At 33.7% G+C, this 13,047-nt stretch overlaps 1 protein-coding gene across 1 annotated transcript; it reads right to left on the bottom strand.

The window, feature by feature from the left end:
* Positions 1-3,138: 3,138 nt before the first annotated feature.
* LOC110651573 (uncharacterized) lies at positions 3,139-6,286 on the bottom strand. Its single transcript, XM_058137072.1, has 5 exons — positions 6,257-6,286; positions 5,303-5,993; positions 4,054-5,149; positions 3,627-3,757; positions 3,139-3,536 (listed from the first exon to the last, which is right to left on the bottom strand). The coding sequence occupies exons 1-5, from the start codon at positions 6,284-6,286 to the stop codon at positions 3,139-3,141; spliced, it is 2,346 nt and encodes a 781-aa protein (XP_057993055.1).
* Between the last annotated feature and the right edge of the window lie 6,761 nt (positions 6,287-13,047).

Genomic DNA, 13,047 nt, shown 5'->3' with positions numbered 1-13,047 from the left:
GAAATTATATTTAAAATCAATATCTTACTCTCTAAGTTAAACACTCATTCCTGTTTAATAATTTTTCCCTAGGCATAGGAGGGGTAATTTTCATGAGAGTCTAATCTGCTCCTTTTCCCACAGGGTGCAACCTCGTTAATTAGAAATCTTTATTTATTCATTAGTTTATTTAATTACTTATTTTATTCTTAGAACTCCGTTGTGACACTGTTTTAATTAAATTATTATATTATTAATGAATATTAATGATATCAAATGATTTGTACATGCTGTGTATCAGGGTTGAGCTAGACTCTCCTAGTAGTGGATTTTTGATATTTATCAGATTGGGTTGGGCCAAATAAATTTATAATATTTTATTTTATTTGCATGTTGGGCCTTGATTTTGATCTTGATTATGGTTTTGAAAATAGTAAGGCTTACTACGGGTCTCGAGAGCTTTATGCCGGTCTAGGTTCTAATGCCGGTCTGACCCGTGAAATCAGGTCATGACAAATATAATAAGTAGCCATTATTTTAAATGAAATAAAAAGTAGCCATTATTATACTACAAGTTACAATATATTAACATATATTTATTACATATACTTATAATTTTATATAGTACTTATATATATATATATATATATATATATATATATATATAATTTTGTTTTTTTTTTTTTTTCCTTTTGCATTATATATTTATGCTTTTTCATATCATTAACATTACTTTTAAGAATAATATTAATATTAGTAAATAAAAATAATGCTTGAATATATTATATTTACATAATATATTAAAAGGATATAACAAAATTTTGATATTTAAAATGATGAAAATAATCATATGATTGAACTAATTTCAAATGATTTCATATCTTTAATCAATGTTCCTATTATATTATTATATCATGATTACAAAATTTGTGAGATAAAAAGTTTAGTCAATATAAAAAGTGACCAAAATAAAAATAAAAAAAAATAAAAATAACTATATCTTTGGTTTGCTTTTGGTTGTTCTTTTTATGCCAGGTTTTTTCAATTAGCATTCTAGATTCTAGGTCTGGGGTATTTGGGTGGTCTGCCAATCAGGGTGTAGTTGGATCTGCCAATGCTTAAGTTTTTTTTTTTTAATTTTCATATATTAAAATTAAAAGTATAAAAATTAAAATTATTTATGTATTAAAATTATTAGTAGTCACATACATTAGCACGGGCAATTCTCGAATTAGTGTATAAATCAGAGCATAAAACGAAAGGATAATAATTACACTAATTTATTGCTCACTGAAAGGTTAGTTAAATCACTTTGACAAGTCCTAATATTTGTATAGTCCTGACACATTGCTAGATGTCAATTTTGATCTATAAATATAATTAATTAATTTGAAATTGATAATAAAATTATTGTGTTAATTTTATTTGGTCCTTGAGAATTATTATAGTTATTTGTGTTGTCAACATATTAAGATTCTAATGGGTCACATGTATGAAGATTATGAGCGAAGAATTAAAATGGGGCTTTTAAGTTAAACTTGATTGAAAGAAAAATCTGGAGACTTACATATTAAGTGTAATTTTATAGGGACTGGTTTTGGTCCTAATAATTAAGTATAGACTTAATTTAAAATTTTCAGAGTTAAGGGATTTAATTATATGTGATATTTATTTCTCATATAAGTCAATATGTAATAATTAGTTTTTTCTCTTCTCATTTTTTTGTCTGTGGAACCAATATGCTTCTCTACCTTAACGAGGCCTTCCCCTTCCTTTTTTAGGTAGGGGTCAGCTAGTTCCTCACTAGGATATGTGGGTTTTGTCCCTCCCTACCCTTTGGATGGGTTGGTGTGAATAAATAAGTTTTTTTAGTAGATTTAGTGTGCAAATGAGAGGGAATAGTTCTAATCTGCCAATTTGTTTGATGCTTTCATGCAAATAGTTTGGATGCCTTTAAAACTCTAGGGAATGGAACTTCATTAGATGGGTTTGAGTAAGAGAAAATCCAAGGGTGTAAGTGTAGGCTAAATCATCCTTGGACCATCGCCTCCCCGCCAGCTAAAAGAGATTAAGAAGCCTCAAGAGCTCTCTCTCTTTCCTTATATTTTTTTTCTTCTTCCCTGAGCAATGTTATTAGTTCCATGGTAATAAGCTTCCTTTGTTTGGTTGAACTTTATGGGGTTTTGAAAACTTTGGGTTCTATTAAGCTAGGGTATCTTTCATTAGGCGCTTTGGTATTGCATGGCTCTTAGTTAGTGCTTCAGTTGGTGCTTCATCCCTTCGATGATGGGGATCTAATAAAGGAGAGGTTGGTTCTTGTGTTTTCTTTAGCAATGCTGAGATCTCTTCCTACAGGTTCTTTATATTGGATACCTCCATCTAATTTAGCTAGGGTTCTCTTATTGGTTATGTTTGTGGGCTGAGATTGGGTTTTTAGGCTCTGTAGTTTAAGGCCATGACCTATTTTGTTGTGGGCTATAAGCCCTATTTAATGTAACATGTTTTTAGTTGTAGGCCTTACCTGTATTAGGCTTCAAGCCTCATTTTTTATTAAGGAATTATACTATATTTGGAAAGAAAATTATAATTAATCTTTTTAATAGGTTAAATTAGTAATTCCTAGAAATAACCCTTATAAAAGGTGGAGAGAGAATGTGAAGAGTATGGTAGAAGGAACTTTTGTTTAGGAAAGGTTCCAACAAAAAAACATCTTCTTCTCTTAGAACATAGAAGCATTAGCACTCTTATCTTTTACCCCCTCCTTTCACGAGGTGTATTCGAGATTTCTTCATAAGCATCTCTGTGGATTTCTATTAGAGGCTGAATAAGTGAACGGCTTGTGATTTGCAACAATACCTAGCCTGAAGTATTATGTTATCTAGCTTAAGAAATTGCTAAAAGTGTTTTGAGGTAATTTGCTATTAATAAAAGGCTTGCTTTTCTATTCCATAATCTATTTAATAAAGATCTTCTTTGGGGTTCAAATTTTTAAATTGCTATATACATTATGTTTTATATACATTTTATGCTTTGGAAATCCAACACCATGCACATCAATATCTGGACTGTTGATTTTAATTAAATGATCTCCTATTAGCAACTTTCCCTATATATTTATGGCAATATTTTTAAGTTTTTTTTTTAATAAAAGGGATAATATTAATAAAAGTCCTCAGACAGAGCTTGAACAATAAAATCTGGTGGATGGTCAATCCATTCACCCACATTTGACACAGAATGGATTGCTCTAGCTAACCTATGAGCCACACCATTTATAGATCTGTAAACATGTGCAAAAATAACTGAATCAATCTCAGACAAATGAGACTTATAATATGAAATAAGCAAGCCAAAAGAAGATGAGTCCTGATAAAAGGGATCCTTGAGAGCCTGAATTACTCCTAAAGCATCAGATTCAATAATAACTCGTGACCAGCCATTGGAAAGCACCCAATTGAGTGCCTCTTTGATACCAATAGCTTCAGCCTCCTTTACCATTAAATTACCTTGCAATACCACATTCTTGGCTGCCAAGAAGCTACTATTCCAATCTCGTGCTATGAATCCCACACCAAAATGAAAATCTAGGATTATCGTGATAGCATCAACATTAATCTTTAGCCAATCACGAGAAGGCTTAGACTAACGCCTGATCAAAGACTGAGAAGCAGCAGGGAGGATATTTGGTTGAACAGCCTGCCACTTGTGATAAGCGAAATTTGCCCACTGCCAAACCTGATACGCTGTAAGGAGCTTACCATTCCAGACTTTATCATTCCTGAAATTCCAGAGTGACTAGCAAATAAACAAACCCAAGGCTATATCCACAACCCCCTTTCTGTTTAGAAAGCTTGATAGCCAACCAAAAAAATTATTGGCAGAAGGATTAAACCACCACAGTGGAGAGGCCATCCAAACTGACATAGAGAAAGGGCAAGAAACAAGAATATGCAAAATAGTCTCAAAATTGCCATGACACAAAGGGCAGATATCTGTCACCGGGACATGTTTGGCCAAAAGTGAAGATAGACATGGCAGTACATTATTTGCAACTCGCCATATGAAATTCTTCACCTTCGGTGAGCACGTATATTCCAAAGCTTTTTCCATAAAAGTCGAGAATCATTTGAACCTCCTAATCTAGAATCCCAAACAAGAGACTTGTAAGCACTTCTAACAGTAAATATACCTTTCGACTCCAACTTCCAACAAATTCGATATGGGGGCCGCGAAGATGACAAAGGAATAGAGAGGATTAAGGCCCTATCCCATTGATTAAAAAGAGAGTTAATGAGAGGGGCATTGCAAGACCCATGGTAAATCAAATCAGCAACGACTTGTACACTAGAGTCGGCCATAGGCTGAGTGGTAACAAAACCATTATCTGGGTCTCTAAGCCAGGCATTTGACCAGATATTAACTTGGTTACATGTTCCAATATGCCAACATAAACCAGAACATATAAGAGATTGAGTAGCATGGATACTACGCCAAATGTAACTTGGCGAAGATCCTAAGGGAGCTGTAAAAAAAGAAGAGTCCAGATAATACTTTGCCTTTAAGAGCCGAGTTGCCAAAGAGTCAGGATTCACAACCAATGACCATGCCATCTTACTAAGTATAGCCAAATTAAACTGATGGAGCTTTTTAAAACCAAGCCCACCCAGAGATTTATGGTAACACAACCGATCCCATCCCAACCAATGGATGCACCGCTCATGATTAATCCCTTTGCCCCACCAAAAAGCCATTATAGTATGCTGTAACTCCTTGCACAAAGTCTTTGGTAACAAGAAGAGGTTCATGACATAGTTGGGCAAAGCTTGTAACACTGTTTTCAACAAAATCTCTTTGCCCGCCCTAGAAAGAGTGTGACGACTCCATGAATGTAACCGATGCCAAACTTTGTCCTTTACAAATTGAAACACCTCCTTCTTATTCCTTCCAACAACTGTGGGAAGCCCCAAGTAATTACCAATATTGTCATGCTCAATAACATGTAAAATATTAGTGATAGAATCATGCACAGCTGGAGAAGTATTAGTGCTAAAACATAACAAAGACTTAGAAAAATTGATAAGCTGGCCCGAAGCCATAGCATAGTTAGAGATAATAGAGTTTACCACACTTGCTTTTGCATTAGTAGCTTTAAAGAATAATAGACTACCGTCTGCAAAGAATAAATGGGAAATAGAAGGTGCACCTTGACAAATTGATATGCCATGCAAAGCACCTGAGCTAACATGATACTAAATATAAGTAGAAAGCCCTTTAGTACATAGGATGAATAAATAAAGTGACAAAGGGTCACCCTGGCACAAACCACACTCTGGGTAAATAGGGTCCACAATTCTACCCTGATGCAGAACTTTATAAGTGATAGTAGACACACAAGCCATAATCAAATCCACAAAGCGAGTCGAGAAGCCCATAGTAAGCATAATATCTCGTAAAAATGACCAATCAATGTGATCATAAGCCTTGCTAATGTCCATCTTAAGAGCTGCCCAACCTTCTTTGCCTCTAGTTTTCCGATGAAAAAAATGCATAACTTCATAAGCCACAACACTATTATCATGGATGTTACGACTAGCAACAAAAGCATTCGAATTAGTAGAAACCAAAGAAGGCCAAATCATCTTAAGGCTATTAGCTAACATCTTCAAAACAATCTTGTAGATCACATTACACAGGGCAATTGGCGTCAAATCAAACATAGACTCAGGTAAAGATTTCTTTGGAATCAAAACTATTGTTGTCTCATTAAGACTTGGAGGAATCAAACCTGAGTTGATGATAGATATACAAAGCTGAGATATTTCAGGACCCACAACATCCCAATAATGTTGGAAAACCCCAGGATTGAAACCATATAGGCCTGGTGATTTGTTCGCCTTCATGCTGAAAACTACTGCTCCAACTTCCTCCACCGAAAAAGAGTCCAATAGCATAGAGTTCTGCAAATCATCAACTTTTCTAGGAACATGAGAAAGAATAGAAGGACTACTAGCCGCCTGAGATCGAAAAAGATTAATAAAATACTCAGATATGACAAAAGCAAGATTGGAATCCTAATTCTGCCAATGACCAGAATTATCTTTCAGTTGTTCAATACGATTCTTTTTCTGTCTAATCATTTCCATGGTGTGAAAATACCATGTTTTCTGGTCCCCTTCACAAAGCCAAAACTCCTTGGCTCTCTGACGCCAGTACATATCTTTCTGGGTCAATAGTTCAAAGAAATAATTCCAACAGCCAAAAATCGATTCTTATATACTAAATCACTGGCTCCACGATAAAGTTTCATATCCCTCTTACAATTATCAATATCAGCCTTAAATAGATTACGAAGTGATTGCCCCTAGCTATTGAGCACAGAACTACACTTCTGAAGCTTCGCCAACACATCTAATGAAGATGTTTTGTTTTTTGAAATGAACTTAAGATATTTTTAAGTTTTAAACTTAAGAAGTTTTGTTTTTGAAATGAACTTAAGAAAATTTTTTAATTTATAATATACTAGTCAATAGCCTGTAATTAATCCTTTCCTTCCATCTCTTTATCTCGCTTCTCTCTCCATCTTCTTTCTCCTCTCTCCATCTTCTTTCTCATTTATTTTTTTATGCTTCCTTTCTCTCTATACTCCTTCATTTTTTTTTCTCTCTCTCTCAAAATCAAGATCAACAAAACAAAAAAAAGCATAAAATGAGAGAAACAATAGCTTCTCTCTCATTTTGATCTCTCCATCCTTTTTCTTTCTTTTCAATATTACTAATGAAAACAATTTTAAAAACCACAGGCAAAGTATAAATTAAAAAGAATATAAAAAAGACATTGAAATGATATAGATGTATTAGCAAACAATATCACAAAAACAAAAGTGATGAAATAGAGAAAGCAAAATGAAAGTGCTTTAATCACAAAACATATTCATAAATCATTAAAAATCATGAGCCATAAAAAAATAAATTCAATACAAATCATAGTATAACATATTTCTACTCAATTGCTTAGTCATGTGCTTACTTGATTGTCAATCCTTAATCTTGATCCTAATATATAGTCATATTAAAATTTTTTTCTCAACACATATAAGTCTTTCTCATGAATAATTCCCAAGTAAAAGTTTGATTAGGTTACATGGCTTTATATCATAATAAATCACTTAAAGAATAAAGTCAAACTTTTGTTAGGAATGATAATTCACTAAGAATTATGATTCTAAACTCTCAATCTCTCCTCTTTGATCTCAATAGAAAGTGTTGATAAACCAATATGAGCCATTATTGCTGCAACTCCAAGTGTGAACAAGTTAACAACTAGCCTTGTATAAGAATGAACTTACTTTTCTTTGCATATTGAATTCATGAAATCTCATTTCTCAAAAATATTGTTAGGCAGCTATTTGAAATTGTTCAGCCAATGATATCCAAACCCTACTTCATAACAATAATAAGGAGTTAAAGAAGAACTTGACTATATAAAAACTAACTTTTTGAAGGAGCGAAAGCATGAAAAACATAAGTTTATATCATTGAATTCAAAAATTTTTCACCTAGGGTCACATGCATCATGCAAGATTCATTTTTATCCATTTGATTTCAATGATAAACAACATATTAAAACTCTTTTAATATATTTTTGGATCTATATTTTCCATTTAAGATTTTAGAATTAATCAGATTAATTCATTAGAACCCTAGATTAGATCAAGAACAAGTGCACTAACCTTTTTGATGCACTGCAGTGTGTTTAGCACCTTTGGGATGTGCCTAGGACACCAGATATTGTCCCTTTAGCTTGTCCACACTAAGATCACCAATGACAGCCCTTGAACAACTTCTAAAGCTTTAACAATCAATTAGAAAATCAAGTTTTACCTTTTGAGAGATTACAGATGTAAATAGGACACTAGAAACAATTTCTAGTATTTTTAATTCAAGAGATTGTTGTCTAATCTCTTTGAATTGATGAGAGATGAAGAAGATGAGAGGATGAGGCACTCAAAGGTGGTGGTAGCAAAGAAGAACAATAGCTTATAATTTTTGTTCTTTCATCCTTACACTTATGTAGCTAGGTCATCACTTAAAACCCTTGCCACATGTCACCTTCTAATTGGCTCTAGGTTTAATTGACCCAATCACATTGTGCTAAGTGTCAAACCTATATGTAATCTTGACTTTGATCATCTTGTATGATTAAAAGACATATGGCAAGCTTATGTATAGTGCCATGTGTCACCATCTCATGGTGCCACATGTCACCTTGTGAAATGACCAAAATGCCCCTATGTCTTAATTTTGAGTTTTGAACCCAAAATAATTATTTCTCTTCTTCTAATCAATTTATATCAAATATAAATTAATTAATTAATCTCTATTAACTAATTTCTCATTAATTAAATTCATATTTAAACACTTTAAATATAAATTTAACTTATACCATGCATCCAATAACCTAGATTTGGTTTCAAGCCATGCTAGGGACTTTGCAATCTAATTGAAAACCAAACCTATTTAATTAATCAATTAAAATCTTTAATTAATTAATTAAATCATATTTAATTTGGTGATTACTTGCGTATGTGTGTGACTTACTAGGCTCATCACTAATTAGCAATGAGACATGATATCAACTCTTAATATCATCAGAACTCTTTCTTACCATAAATGATTTCTCTAAATCATTTTATGCACCTCATAGACCATGGTTAACACCTAGCATAGCATGCCATGGCCACCCAATTAGTAATAAGGTTTACCTTAAATGAACCTATAATCATATGTTATCATGCACTAGAATCACTCTGTTATAAAATTCCAATTCGAGCTGGAGTCATGGTTTATGTCAAACCCCATTTGCTATGAATATTATGTTTTCCTTTAATTCCAGTTCTTGATTAAAAAGATTTTCTCATCAGAAACTCTTTTCTGATTAAATCTATCTGTCCTAGACAGGAACTTGAAACATCAAGAATAATTAAATGAACATAGGATTTTATCCCTATTTACTTAGAGGAACAGATTCCATCTTGATTAATAGCTACCTCCATATATAACTAGTAGGAGCCAACACATGCCTACATACTCATACATAGTACAATTATGAAAGCAATATCAAACTCAAACCACCTATATACAAGATAACTTTGTTATTTTAGGTCTAAAGATTATATGCACTAATATGATTTATGACAATACATTGACAAGAGTAAACTCCATGTGCTTGTCATAAGTGTCACTGGTTCGGCCTACTTATCATGTATAAGTGCCTATCATATTTGTTATATGGAATGAGACTCACTATTCCATCTTATTTACATCTCATATAAATAACTTGGGAACTAATATGATTACAATCTTTCTGGATAAGTCATGTCCTTATTGTGAAGTATCCTCGATTGTGAACCTATTTATGATACTTTGTGATAGAAATACTGTCACTCATATTCTTAACAACTTAAGAATAGAATTTCTAATAAAATGTCAATGGACCTTTTCTACTACATATAAGTATATTATGTAAACGAAAAAGTGAAAATGCCTTTAATTAATAAAAACATGTACAGGATACATACTAAATGATATACTCTAGGGCATATTACTAACAATCTCCCACTAACACTAGAGCCATTCATTACAATATCTTAGACCCACCTTCTCAAGATGTCAGTCTAACTGTGCTTGTGACAAAGGCTTAATGAATGGATTAGCTGGATTTTCAGCTGATGCTATTTTCTATATGGCTACATCGCCTTGCCCAACTATCTCTCTGATAATGTGGTAGTGCCTTTCTATGTCTTTGGATTTTTGGTGAGACCAGGGTTTCTTATATCCAAACAACTTCTTTTGTAGCATCAGATACAGCAATATACTCGGCCTCTGTAGTGGAATCTATAGTCGTACTCTATTTGGAACTCTTCCAACTGACTGTACCTCTATTACAAATGAACACAAACCCAAAGGTAGACTTGCTATCATCGATATCTGATTGAAAATCAGAATCAGTATAACCATCCAATTGCAAGTCTCCACCTCCATATATCAAGAATAAATCCTTAGTTCTCCTCAAGTACTTAAGGATATTCTTGACAGCTATCCAGTGTTCCAAACCTGGATTGGATTGATACCTGCTAGTCAAACTAACAGCATATGCGATATCCAGCCTAGTACACATCATTGCATACACTAAACTTCTAATAGCCAAAGCATATGGAATCCTGGCCATTTTATCTCTTTCTTTAGGTGTCCTTGGAGACATCTCTTTAGAAAGGTGGATGCTATGTCTCACTGGTAACAATCCTCTTAGAATCAAGCATGTTAAACCTCTTTAACACCTCTTCCAAGTATAGACTTTGGGATAAACTAATTATTCTTTTTGCTTTGTCTCTATAGATGCGAATCCTAAGAATATAAGTTGTCTCCCCTAAGTCTTTCATGGAGAATGTATTTAACAACTATACCTTTACAGTTGTCAACATACCTATGTCATTACCCATCAACAGAATATCATCCACATATAAGACAAGGAAAGTGATAGCATTGTCACTAACCTTCTTATATACACATGGCTCATCCTCATTTTTGATAAAACTAAATGACTTAATGGCTTCATCAAAATGGATGTTCCAACTCCTCGAAGCTTGTTTCAACCCATAAATGGATCGCTTTAGCTTTCATATCTTGGAACCATCTTGGGATTCAACCCCTAGGTTGTTCCATTAAAATGTTTTCTTCAATGTATCCATTGAGAAAAGTTGTTTTGACATCCATCTACCAAATCTCATAATCATAGTATGTATCTATTGCTAATAGAATCCTAATTCATTTAAGCATGGTAACAGGCGAGAAAGTCTCCTCATAGTCGATTCCTTGCCTTTGGCGAAACCCTTTCTCTACTAGCCTTGCCTTATAGGTCTCTACCTTTCCATCAGAACCAATTTTCTTCTTGAAAAACCCATTTGTTCCCTATAGGTACAATACCTTCAGGTGGGTAAACAAGATCCCAAACTTGATTCTTATACATGGAATCAATCTCAGATTTCATAGCATCAATCCATTTTGAAGAGTCTATATCTGATATAACTTCTTCATAGGTAAGTGGATCATCTCCATGATCAACTTCTTCATGAGTAGACAACTCTTGTTCTTCTTCATGAAGGAAACCATATCTCTGTAACACCCCTAAGTTTGGTAGTGCGTTCTACTGCTCCAGTGACCAGTGTTGTCCGGACAGCTAGGATGCCTAGAACCACACCTTGATATGAGAGAGGAGACATAAATAATGAAATACAAGAAAAGAAAATACAAGAAAAACAAAGGAAAAATAATAGCAAAGAAATGTCACCAAGTTAAGCGAGCCGGAAACCTAGCGATGGGTGACCGCACCGGGAAGTCACGGCGTGGACCGTTGGTACTGGCTGAGGAACCCTGGAAAACATTTTTAGGACATAAATAGACCCTTATTGAAGTATAAATCTCATTAGAAAGATTAAAGAAAAATGAAATAATTAGTAAAAAGAAAAGTGAGAAATCGAAAAACAGACAAAATACGGTGTTACCGAAAAATCGGGAATGCAACCCGAACAGGGGCATTATGGTCATTTGACATCCCGAAGTGTCTTTTGACCTAAATGTCCATTAAAAATAAATAATATTACACTTAGAAAATGAAATGAAAAATTAAATTGGTGGTACCTAAAGTAAATAGTAGAAATTAAAGGTTAAATGTGGAATAAGTGAAAGTTAACTTATAATATGATTTAATTTTAGTTAGTGGACCACTATAGGATTAATTAAACATGAAATATGGCTGATGTAGGTCCACTAACCACCTGAAATCTCATCTTCCTCAAGTCCTCTCAAAATTGCCGAAATGAAGAACCTTGAAACCTCCATTGCCGTTTGGTTTTGAGCTTGATTTCCTCCCTCCATTTCAACTCCAATCCCTTAAGTAGCTTTATGAAAAATGGTCTACACATCACAAGGAAGATATTGATACCAATTTTGAGAAGTTTGGTGAAGGTTTAGCAAGTTACAATTAAAGGTAAGTTTGCATTTTTGAGAATTTCTTTGTTAAAGTTTATGTTCATGTTATGGGTGTTGGTTTGGTGAAGGAAAATTTTGAGTTTGAAGGGTTATTGTTGTTTTCATTTTGGACAGCCATGAGTCACGTTTTTGATGAGATATTTATGCATATAATTGATGAGAAATGGTGTTGATCATGATGAATTAGTAACCTAGTGAATTATTTCATGTTTATATGGTGATTTATGCACTTGGATGGGAATTGGTAAATTGGATGGCACTTTGATGTTGAAGAATGGTTTATGCAGCTTGGGGACACTTGAGTAATGGTATATATTGAAGGAAGTGTGGGCAGAATATTGACCTAGAAGGTTGATGAGATGTATGTAGATTGATATTGTAAAGTGTATGTAAAATTTGTAATGGTTAGGTGTGTTTGTAATGGTAATTAGAAATTGTAATTGTGAATGATATTTGGTGTGTTGAGGGTAATGGTAATCTGCCCAAAATAATGTTAATGTAAAGTAGATAATGCTTTTGGTAATGTACCAAAACAGATTGGTAGGGTATGGAAGTAAACTTTGCAAGTTAAATGTGTGTTTGAAGTGGGGTGTGAAAGGCATAGTGAGGGCAGTGTACATTTTAGCCTATAACCTTAAATGTGTAACCTCAATTGGTATGAGACCAATTTGAGGTGAAACTAGGCACAAAATGTGCCAACTTTCATTGAGAAACCATACCAAAATTCTGCTTGCAAGGTGACCTAAAAAAATGACCAATTCGGATTAGGTGCAATTAGGACCTGAAAAATGACCAATTGGGCAGCAGTGAGTGTTTAGGCCATAACTCACTCAAACCAGGTCCAATTGACCTGAAATTTTGACCAAGAATAGTTAAGACCCATACCTACAAGTCTTATGAAGACACCAAAGCCCAGAAATGACCATAATCAAGTCAAAAAACTTGCACAAATTCGGGTCCAAAAACTGGCCGAACCAGAATTGACCAAATTGACCTAAAATTGACCTAAAATGGTACCATT

This window comes from Hevea brasiliensis, chromosome 15, assembly GCF_030052815.1.
Source record: "Hevea brasiliensis isolate MT/VB/25A 57/8 chromosome 15, ASM3005281v1, whole genome shotgun sequence".
NCBI lineage: Eukaryota > Viridiplantae > Streptophyta > Magnoliopsida > Malpighiales > Euphorbiaceae > Hevea > Hevea brasiliensis.
The sequence above is the reverse complement of the archived record's forward strand: the minus strand, read 5'-3'. Positions and strand labels throughout refer to the sequence as shown.